Source organism: Wasmannia auropunctata, unplaced genomic scaffold (assembly GCF_000956235.1).
Source record: "Wasmannia auropunctata unplaced genomic scaffold, wasmannia.A_1.0 LD336101.1, whole genome shotgun sequence".
Classification (NCBI taxonomy): domain Eukaryota; kingdom Metazoa; phylum Arthropoda; class Insecta; order Hymenoptera; family Formicidae; genus Wasmannia; species Wasmannia auropunctata.
In genome coordinates, this window is record NW_012026789.1 from 5826177 (window position 1) to 5837436 (window position 11260).

At 38.5% G+C, this 11260-nt stretch overlaps 2 protein-coding genes across 4 annotated transcripts; both read right to left on the minus strand.

Annotated features, from left to right (window-relative positions):
- Positions 1-584: 584 nt before the first annotated feature.
- Positions 585-3819, minus strand: LOC105460479. Of its 3 annotated transcripts, none has more exons than XM_011706942.1 (2): positions 3718-3819; positions 585-2879 (listed from the first exon to the last, which is right to left on the minus strand). In XM_011706942.1, the coding sequence occupies exon 2, from the start codon at positions 2623-2625 to the stop codon at positions 1414-1416; it is 1212 nt and encodes a 403-aa protein (XP_011705244.1). In that variant the 5' UTR covers positions 2626-2879; positions 3718-3819; the 3' UTR covers positions 585-1413. The 3 variants fall into 3 exon arrangements, with proteins under 3 accessions (XP_011705244.1, XP_011705236.1, XP_011705249.1); XM_011706934.1 differs by lacking the exon at positions 3718-3819 and adding an exon at positions 3332-3564; XM_011706947.1 differs by lacking the exon at positions 3718-3819 and adding an exon at positions 3120-3260.
- Positions 3820-5997: 2178 nt separating this feature from the next.
- LOC105460500 (H(+)/Cl(-) exchange transporter 7) lies at positions 5998-11187 on the minus strand. The gene is made up of 12 exons (XM_011706955.1): positions 10713-11187; positions 10401-10520; positions 10042-10240; positions 9703-9956; positions 9455-9632; positions 8497-9021; positions 8257-8426; positions 7516-7695; positions 7229-7438; positions 6920-7165; positions 6763-6843; positions 5998-6677 (listed from the first exon to the last, which is right to left on the minus strand). Exons 1-12 carry the CDS (start codon positions 10857-10859, stop codon positions 6576-6578), a joined length of 2412 nt encoding a protein of 803 aa, XP_011705257.1. The 5' UTR covers positions 10860-11187; the 3' UTR covers positions 5998-6575.
- Positions 11188-11260: the final 73 nt, after the last annotated feature.

The window sequence follows — 11260 nt, forward strand, 5'->3', positions numbered from 1 at the left end:
GACAAATGATGCTTATAAGCGCTGTAAGCTCCAAAAGGAACGCAGCCTTAGTAAAAGGTCTCTATTGTATTCCTACCATAAGCGCCACATTTTTCTTCAAAACGGCACGAAGTACAAAATTTTTATTGGTGGTATAAATTAGTACAAAATGAGTACCAAAAAATTGAATATCTGGTTTGATTTTGCTTATTTAGTCCTGCTGGCTTAATAGAGATAATGAACTCAGAATTGATGACATACGATTGAATATACGAAGGAATTCTTTCTGAACTCTGTGTGCTTTCTGAAAACCCACAAGTGCTCCATTATTCTCATGATTATTCCGATCAATTATCAAGTTGAAATTGTTAAAAATAACAATTTAATTTATCAAATATAAACACAAGGAATTTAAAATAGAACTGGATGATTCACATTTAATTATTATACTAGAGCTTAATTTTTATTGTGACAATATCACTCCTATTGATCTAATATAAATACTGAATGGATATTAGTAATAAATGATTTCTTAACTTAATGAACAAAAAATTTCTGTTTCCAACAGGCAACTCAAGGAAAGAAAAACGACCACATTGCCCACGTTGTATACAAAATTTTTATTTATTTAACGATGTATTATGGGATATATTTACGGAGGATTATACTTTCCATTAGATACATATTTGAAAAGCTTTTATCTTGCATTCTCCTTTTCCTTTTTTTTCTCAAAATGTATACTAAAAACTTGCAGCGAGTCTTAACAAAAATTATGGTATAATTATCTTCTTCTGTCTTCTTTTTTTTAATAAAATATAAACTACAAGACTCTCTAATATTCTCTAAGTAGTACAGTGTATATGTATACAAATTGTGGTACCTTCCCTTTTATTTCTATGTACTAAATTGCAACTTAAAAGTAGAAAACTGTCAGCTGTTTGAATGACGTACATGCAAGAATCGAGTTGAGAAGACAGAGTAAAAGAGACCGCACGCGATACGTAGAATGGAAAAAAATAGCATTCAAGGCTTTGTTCAAGAAAAAAATGCTCGACCTATATATGTACGTCCATCATCGTGTATACCCATAAACTTATAATATACTGCGCATTCATATGTGGCAGCTGAAGACAACATTGAAGGATAGAGATATACATAGTCCGTTGCTTTTCTGTTACAAAAAAAGGCTATTTCTCTTCTCTACCAATCCAACTACACAATTGAACAAGGAAAGCATCTGACCAACTATTGCTCTCTCTTACCAATGTTGTCTTCATGTCTGCAATGGAATTTCAATCTATTATACAAGTGTATGTATATACCGTCGTGTTTAATACCACAGTCCGAATGTAAGCAATTCGTACAAAGCAACGTCTCGTGAAATGACAGAAGGCTATAAAGTAGTCTAATCGCTATCTAGTTCGCGTCGATAGATCATTGTTGCGCGTTGTGCTGCGTCTCGTGCAGGCAATCCCGCACGGCGATTCTGGCCTGCTGAATGCCATTCTTCAGCCTTTCGGCAGCACTGCGACTGCCAGCGTACGACAGACGGATATCCCTGCCGAGCTCCTCGATGATATTTAACAATTTGCCGTAATTGTTCTGGCCGGGCACAGTCTGGTAGTTAAGCACGCTGGACGGGCTGGCTTGTGCCACTTGCACGGTCTGCACATTCTGCAGATTCCTTGGATTTGGCACGGTGATCACAGGTTCGGGGATACGCGGCGGCGGTGGCAGCGGTGGGATTTCAGGTATTTTCGGCGGGTCGTTCAACTTCGTGATCGTTATCTCATTCATCTTGGCCAGCTCGTTCAGCTTCACCATCTCATTTGTCATTTTGACATTCTGATAATCCGCTCTCTCCATCTTGACGATGTCGTTTTGCATATTCGCCATCTTCATCATCTCGTTCATCTTCGTCTTCTCATTCATCTTCGCGATTTCCTTCGCCATCTCATTAATCTGCGCGAATTCAGTCAGCTTTGTGATGTCATTATTGTATTTCGCCATCTCCGTCATTTTCACCATCTCATTCAGCTTTGCTATCTCATTCATTCTCTGTACCTCATTGATTTTGGCCATCTGTGATATCTTCATCATCTCATTCATCTTCGCCATCTCGTTGATCTTGGTGATATCGTTATACTTGGCCATCTCAGAAAGTTTCACCATCTCGTTCATCTTGGCGATCTCCTGCATCTTTATGTACTCCGTAGTCTTGGCGTATTCTGCCATCTTTTCCATTTCGTACCTTTTCGCCATGTCCTGTGACATCTTGCTTAACTCAGAATTCATTTTGTTAAACTCCGCCAGTTGAGCCATTTGAACTATATGCTCAGGTACTTTTCCCCTCTCCATCATTTGCTTCAATTCTGCAGATATCTTATTCATATTCATCTCTGACATCTGGGCTATCATAGTGGAATCGGGAATGGGAGTCTTGGACAGTTCGGCGATCTTAGAAATTTCCCGCGCGAGATTTTCGTCGAGGCAACGCTTTTTCTTGGCGCGATGCCTAGCCATCCGCTGAGCCTCCTGCATCCTCCTCAAGGCCGCCTGCTCCTCAGTTTCCTTGGCTCTGGCGTTTTTCATTATCTCCGCAGCCGTATACAATCTAACAGCACGTTCCTCCCCTGTCTCTGACATCTATTATCTTGCATTTCCTTCACTGTCTCAAGGCAAGATCCTTTTCTGGCATTGAGCTTAATACACTAACACAACTGGCATCGATTCTGTCCCATGTGCATTCTCTCATTTTCAGAGTTTCAAATTACAAGGTCTAAAATAGTGTAAAACAATTGAAACAAATCCGAGTGTATTTCTTCGACTCTCTTTAACAACCACAATGCTGTTCGTTTATTTCACGCGTGCCACAACTCAAGAAATAGTCCATCAAGCATCTGAAACAGACAGGTAAGTGTTACAAGTAAAAACGAGGAGCATGATAATAAAGTACGATCTTTCTGAATATTTGCAATGGCATTAGATTTATTTTATATATATATTTTACAGCTGAATTAGTGTACACTATTCGTGCTTAAACAGGTGTGCTTGATATTTGGCGTGAGCGAAATGGAAAATTTTAGTGCAGTACAGCAATAAAAAAAAAACAAATCTACTGAACCTCTGTGGAACCTAACCTCCTAACGGAAGACACGTCGAACACTAATCGCGTCACGACATAACAACCAGGTCGCGACAACTCGCAAGATGATTATCGTATCGTTATCGAAAACCGTTAACGTCCATTACTCCGATATTCTCGCACAGCCTAACCGGAGGACGTGAATTACCGACTTTCCCGTTAGAAAAGCGCGAAGGATATCGGACTGTGAGTCGACGACGAACTTACGGGAAACCACGCTCGAAATTATTACGCGATCATCTCGGAAATCTTTTCGTCGCTGTCTCGGTCTGCTGCGTCTTCTTGTCGTATCCACGAGCTGCATCGCCCGGTGTGCGTGCTTGTAGTGCGTATGTACGCGGCAGGCAGGGACGGAAAAGTTCGAAAAGAAACGAGGCGTCCGTCTCGCGTCGGCGTCGTCAGGACATGCCCACCATCGGACACATGCGGACAGACGAGCGCATGCGCGCGCCGAGCTAAGAAGAACGTCGTCTTTTCCTTGCGCGGCGGAGTACTCCCTCCCTCCCCCTACGCGTCCCTTCCCCTCCTGTCGCGGCCGATCGACAATGGCGGATGCGTTTCGGCCGATCCGCCGAGACGCGCTGTTGACTCACCTTGGCGCGAGATCGGCCGGCCATGGGGTCGCGACACCCATTCGCGGCTTCTTCGACGCGCGCCGCGTCCGCCGATCTGCGTCCCACGTCGATCCGCGCGGCCCTTACCCGATTTATCCCGTGAAACAGGCGCACAAAGACAGTATCGGCTGACACGTAAGATTTTCGCGACGGAGCCACTTTAAGGGGCCAAGCGGGGTCGTCGTCGTCGCCGCCTCCGCCGCCGCCGCCGCCGCCGCCGTCGCCGCCGCCGCCGCCGATAGGCTGCGTGTGACGTGGTTGCGTTTATTGACCATAACCCCTTCCTACAGTTCCTACTATCGTCCGCAACCTCGCGACAGACAGGTGTACGACCCGCGAAACTATTGACCGTCCGTTGGCGCCTCTGCCTGCCTATCCACCCGCGTTTCGCATCCTTACGTAGTCCCGTCTTAAAGGCCGCGCCGCGTGCGTTCTACATATATATCGCGCGCCGAGACGTTAATGGCCGGCTGAGGGAAATCGGAAGAGGGAGCGAACACTCCGATGGAATTGAACGAACTATGACGGTTCGCCATTCCGCGATAGAAAATAAGCTGCGACGATACTCCGTATTCTTTCCGACGTTTCTCACAACGTCGTGACTCCTTCCAGCTGGAGTCCATATTTTCAAGAAGGACAAAAAGATACGCCGGCACATCAGCCGCAACGCAATGTGATGTCTGACACTTGCGTAAAGTGATGCCAAATAATACACATGTCTGCCTTTAGAAAATTAAAAAAAAAACGTAAGCATTTAGGACATTTAAATATCATACATACGATATTATGCGATATTAAAAATCGCAATTAACGTGGAGAATTTATGAATTATACAGAGTGGTTTATAAATATCTATACATTAAACGATAAATTTGCAGTGATTCGTAAATATTAATATTTCAAAGAATAAGTTTATTTTGAATAAAAAATTTACACGAATATAATGTTTGAGTTATAGAAGATTAAAGGAAATTCAAGAATCTGATTGCAGACATGATTACTACATTCGCCCAGTTTTTCATTTTTTTAACTTGTGGTTTAGGTACTATAATCAGATAACCTAAAGCTTATCTGATTATAATATAAAAATTATTTTACTATCTATGGTTAATTATTAAACTGATTAGTTGTAATTTTAAACTTATCACTACAAAATAAATTTTTAATGATTAATTATTGATAGCAAAATAACTTTACATTATCATGTTAAACCATAAGTTAACCAGAAAATAAAAAACTAGGACTCAAAAAAAAGATACAGTGATGATAATTATAAAGTAAACAACTGGATTTATATGTGCGTGTGGATTAATGTATATAGCTGAATAAAGTTTTATAACTATTACAATTGTAAAATAGTTTATTCAATTATGTACCTTAATTCTACTTATAAAACTTATATAATTATAGTTGTCACTTTTATAGTTGCCACCAATATATCTTTTTCTGTGAATAAAACATTAAATCGAATATATGTTACATATAATGAATTAAAATATGTATTAAGAACTTATATCAAAGCAATAAATATTTTTTTCATTACCTTTAATCTTCTAATAATTTAGAAGGATTTATAATGTACGTACAGAGTGCTCTTGAGTTAAATTACCAAACTCGAAATACGAATTTACGACCTTAAAACAAACAAAAATTTCTTCTGAAAGTTTGCTCTCAAACGTTCTGTTAATTATGAAATATTGACTTCTTAAATTACAGAACTATAGGAATGAATATAATGTCAAAGTATCTCTTAATTTTGAAAATCGAAAGTGCCTGTTAATGATCTTCAATCATTAAAATGATAATGCAAGCGTAGGAAGAAATTAAAGATGCACAATGTCAGTCATTCATTTTCTAATCAATAGGTGCAATGCTTGTCTCAGAGCTAGAAACTACCATTTTGAACAATATAAATTTAATAATTGCATTTTAATTATTGCTAAGCAATAAAGAGCATCAACCTAGATTATCTCGACATTACTTCTATTATATATTTCTGTAACTTAAGAAGTTAATATCTCTTAAAAGAAGCGTTTACAAACTTTCTACAGGAAAATTTTGTTTGTTTTGAAGTCTTAAATTCATATTTTAAGTTTAGCATTTTATATAATTTGTATTCAAATTTTTCTTTTTACTTGTTCAATAAATTTACTTTTTTAAGTATTAATATACGATTTCGAAACATTTTATATGATTTCTGGAAAATCAACGCTACAGTTGGCACAGTTAAAAGAGAGGTTCAATAGAAATTATATAAGATATTGTAAAAATAAATAAATGTATTTTTCATTATACAATAGAATACTTTGTTTTTGTTTCAGGTTGGGTATATAAAGATTTCTAGTGTATTAAATAAAAATAGTATCTCATTAGAGAATTAATCGACGGGATAAAATATTAAAGCTGTTCGAGACATGTACGTATCGTCGTACGAATACTATTTTCTATTACTATTAGTTATTCTACCCGTATATCTTTTTTTTAAGCTTTGGTCATGGCTTGGATGGGAATTATTTGTAAATAATTAAAACTTTGGTACTACTAAAATACCATACAGAGCCAAATGATATCACAACTTATATGTACACACACATACACACACACATACATACATACACAAATAAATATATGTGGAAAGACCTTTACATACTTCTTTCAATGCAATTATGCATTATTTCCACATATAATCTTGCCAAATTATATTCACGAGCCTAGTTAACAATTTATATGTGTATACATACATATCTAAAATTTTTATACATAATAAAATACACAGAAATATTTAAAAAAAGCCTAAACACGATAAAATTCAAGGAAAATAGATTCTTAAAAACAAACTAAATCTTGTTAGTGATTAAAAGTTCGTCCAATCCCATTCTTCCACGATGCTTCCATATCCTGAATCTGGCAACATCTTTTCGAGTGATAATACCAATTACCTAAATGGAAAATATATAAATATGTACAAATAAAGTCTAATAAAGTCTGCAGTTATCATGATAGAATGCAGAATTTCGTTTTTACCTCATTAGTATCATTTACTACTGGTACGTGACGTAATCCTAATGCTCTAAAGAGTCTGAATGTTCTTGGCAGTGTGGCGGACTAAAGAAAAAAATTATACAAGTCTAAAATGCTTGGACGTATTAAAAAAAAAGATGTCAACGTAAAAACTACTAACGTGTTGTATTGTATATGGGGAAGGATTCATGAAATGTCTCAAGTCAAGCGTGTAAGTTTTTTCTTCATCAGTGATAGCGACTTGCTCAATGGTTGGATACCTAGGGTACTCATTTCTGAACATATTTATAGTTAAAGGTTTCTCCCAAAACTCCTCGTATTCATTAAATACCTTATTTTTTAAAAGTACTATTAATTGGGAACGCAGTATTAAACCACGGAGTCGACCATATGAATGTATCTCGGCCTAAAAAAAACGATCAAAATAAATGTACAAAATTATTTGAAACATTCAATATTTGCTTATTACCTGATCGCTACTTGGTGGGTCAACTACCGGAAATCCATTGAATGTAACGCATTTCAAAAGCTCGACAATATGCCCGACATTTTCGGTGGTTTTCAAAGCCACGACAGGATGACTCATTATCTCGGTTGCGTAAATATTATTTGAGAGCGGAGGCGGCTCCCACGGAAGCAATGGAATTCCTGCCATTTGTATGTGAATATCATAAATTCCCTATGAGGTAAACATTTTATTAAAAAAACATAAGCGGATGATATTAATAGAAAGAGTGTAGCGTATGCAATACTTACCTCATTAAAGAAATCGCCGACCCACTTTGCCATTATAAGAACTATTATAACAGGCAAGCCGAAGTATATTCCCTGAGTTGCTTCTATTAAGATTGCGGTTAAACTTATCGTCATTCTAACTACCCCTCCTAATTGCGCTGCAGCACCTAGTAAAGCGTACTTGCCAGGATCTAATACTTCCTGCAATACAAAATTATATATGTAATTGTTATAGTAATTATTTTATTTTGCACGCTTGCCCAGCTTTAAGACTCTTGTTCACTCACTGCTACTATTAGATTGTACTATACAAAATTTTGCAAAGTATATTAAAATAAAAATATGTTATAATAAAACAATACTTACATTATCTTATATTAAAATGATTTAATATGTTTCAATAAATGCATTTACAATCAATAAAGAGAGAAACGACTTGTAAAATACCAAAGACTCTTGTTTCATTAATTAATAAATTACTATATATGTGAAAATGATTCATGCATAATCAAAAAGACAAAATTCATTATTTCACAGCTATGATGAACTGTCTCTAATATAAAAATATGATTTAATTTCTCCCCGAAACAGATAATTTTCGATATACTTCATAAGTCTATTCTATCGATTACAAATGTTTTATTGAAAAATAGTTCTACTCAAATATAATTCGCAAGAATTTTCATTGTTTTCTCGCCTTTGACCTCACAATCTAAGATAATAGTGATAAGTGAACAGAAGCTTTAAATTCACAATTCTTACGCAATTTGGGCACAGCTTCGCGAGACCCGATCCAATTAATCTACCCCATGCGGATCCAATCAATAGAGAGGGGATGAAAAGGCCGCTTGACATTGATAGGCCGAAAGTCGTGGCAGCAAGAAAGAAATACAATACAACAAAGATGGCCAGCGTAAGATCATTGTGAGCTCCTGCAAATGCGTAATTTATATTATGTTTTCCGTTTGATCACGTTATTATTGCTCATTGCGTATCGCATACCTTTAGGATCGTGAAACAAAGATCGTACGCTGCTTTCCGGGGTTTGAAACCACAAAGAGGCGACTGCATTGTACTGCCCTTCCGCGCAGTACATTTGAACCGGAAACTTGGTAGGATCATTTCCCAACGGTTTACAGTCATTTACAAAGTATATCATCAAGGATCCCATTGTCGCGCTTAGTATCGCCACCAGGAGAGCCTCGATAACCTTCTGCCACTTTCGCGTCACAAATCGCAATCGGAAGCAGGTGATCTTGTAATTGACGTGATTCCAAAGAGCTCCGAGCAATCCGCCGAACGTGCCCATTAGCATGAATAGAGGTATCTCGTAGATCTGATATGGAATCGAATCGAATTTTCCTAGATTCAGCAGGCCAGGATATGAAAGATCTCCGAGGTGGCCGTGGTACGCGCTCAGGATCACGTTCAAAGTGAACGTGGTGATCATGCTGGCGAAGAATGTTCTCCATGTGAGGCTCTGATTGAAAAAGCTAGTACCCTCTTCTATACTGAACAAGACTCCACCTAAAAAATAAAAAAAAATAAAAATGTAAATTATAAAACATGTTTCTCTTGTAATATATATTAATTTCTCTATAGTATTAATACTCTATAGTATATTAATACTCTATGATATTGTAATGTTTAATAATACTTTCAAATTATGTAATGAATGAACAAATGAACCAAGCAAAACGTTAGTGCTAAATTAATAACAAATTTCATATAAAATTAAAATCGAGATCAAAACGTTCATTTTTATTTTCATTTTATGTGAAAAAAAATATATATATATTTCACACACACACATACACACACACGCACGCACGCACACACACACAACACACACGCGCGCGCGCGCGCGCACACACATACACGCACGCGCGCGCACACACACACACACACACACACACACACACACACACACACACATCCATTAATATTTAGTAGCATTTACCGATGGGTGCTCCGAAAGCCGCCGATACTCCAGACGCAGCACCTCCGGATACAAACTCTCGTTTCTCATGATCCTCTCTGAAGTATTCGAATATTTTCAAGTCCTTTTTAAATGTGGTACTTTTACCCTGAGAAATCCCCGCGGCTACGACAGCGCCAGAGTGGATCATGGGACCTTCCTGGAGGAAGTACATGAGATATGAATGACGCTAATAAGTGACAAAGACAACGGAAGGATGAGTCGCTTACCTTGCCTCCTGCTAGGCCTCCGACTACAGTGCATACTACACCGATGGTTTTCACAGCCAGAGTTTTAATGCGTACAACTCGCGGTATTTTGACGCCGTTCAAGTAACACTTTACTTGCGGGATACCACTTCCTGCGGCCACAGGCTCAACATAGGACACTAAGACGGCACCAATGAAAACTGGTACTACATTTAGCACTAACCACATCAAATATGGCACCCACAGGCAACCTTCTGTCACACAGCGGTCCACATCTATCGACACAAAATATCGCATATCATTTTGTATATCATAGAGCAGCAGTGTACGTTTACATAGATTGTATGTTAGGGAGCATACATTTCTTAAGCCACCCATACTTCAGGCTAGATAATTGCTCTATTAATATGTCTACGAAACACGCTATGAGAGCGGTGCAAATTCCGATCAAGAGAAAGATGAACCACCTGGCAAAGTTCTTTCTAACGATAAACTTGTAGCCCTTCTTTCTTTCCTCATCTTGCAAAAGATAATTTTCGCATGGGTCATAATCCAGACTCTGGAAAAAAGATGCCATTAAATTTTACCCGATCATTAACTTATCTTACCCTGAGATGATATAAGATAGTACAAAATATATAAACATAACTAGATGTGTATTCAAATGAGGTCAGAAGGTGATTGGATCGATGATTAAAAGTTAATCATCAAGCAATTACCTCATAATTGGTTGATATGAAATTAGTCGCTCCTGGAGTTATATCCCTGATATACAGCCTTCTGAATTGACCCGAGATAGCCTCTATGCTGCTACGTGTTGTGTTAATGTTGCCAGTGCTCTATGCAAAATAAAACAGATATAGATATACATATATATTGTATAAATATATTTTAAATATATTTTTATAATTACATTTTTAAAAACAACACTCGCTAGAATCATTTTAAAATTTATCTGGAAATCTAACATCATCGAGAGACGCACGAAAGCATGATGCTTTTTACAGTAAGTAGCAGAAAATTCGACATACCCGGAATCGCACGTTGATATCCTCGTTGGTATACGACGCGAAATTGTTCCTCGGCTTGATCAGCCTCTCTCCGTCATCCTCGTACACATTGATGCTTTCATCGTCTCCTTCATAGTTCGCATCACTGGTTTGCGTCGACGAATTCATCGTTCACGAGCGACCGGATTTAGGAATCGGTCCTCGCCCACGTGTCTCGGGGACAAAGGCGATCCTGGATGATCGAAGAGCCGAGACTGCTGAGAGACGTTCGCGCCGTGGATCACATCATGTCGAAATGTTGACGTATGCAAGCTTGTGCGAAAGGCGCGTGGCGCGTGTATATGCACGGGGAAACACAGTATATCGCGCACGACTGAATCGGCGGCGAGAATGTAACTGGTACTACAGTGACTCATTGCTACGCAATTGCGGAAGCGCAGCGGCGACGGCGGCAACGACGACGGTGGCAGCTGACCGACCGATCAACCGATAAAGCGTGCGTACTGCGTGATGATGACGCACGCGTGTCGTTGTCCGATTCAGTCAGATTTCGGCGGGGGGGGGGAGGG

Bases quoted from the DNA above. Each gene is read 5' to 3' on its own strand.
- LOC105460479 (XM_011706942.1), bottom strand. From the start codon at position 2,625: ATGTCAGAGACAGGGGAGGAACGTGCTGTTAGATTGTATACGGCTGCG.
- LOC105460500 (XM_011706955.1), bottom strand. From the start codon at position 10,859: ATGAATTCGTCGACGCAAACCAGTGATGCGAACTATGAAGGAGACGAT. The intron at 10,241-10,400 runs GTAATTGCTTGA...TCTTTTTTCCAG, and splicing joins TCATATCAACCAATTATGAG to AGTCTGGATTATGACCCATG. The intron at 8,427-8,496 runs GTATGCGATACG...ACGCATTTGCAG, and splicing joins TTTGTTTCACGATCCTAAAG to GAGCTCACAATGATCTTACG.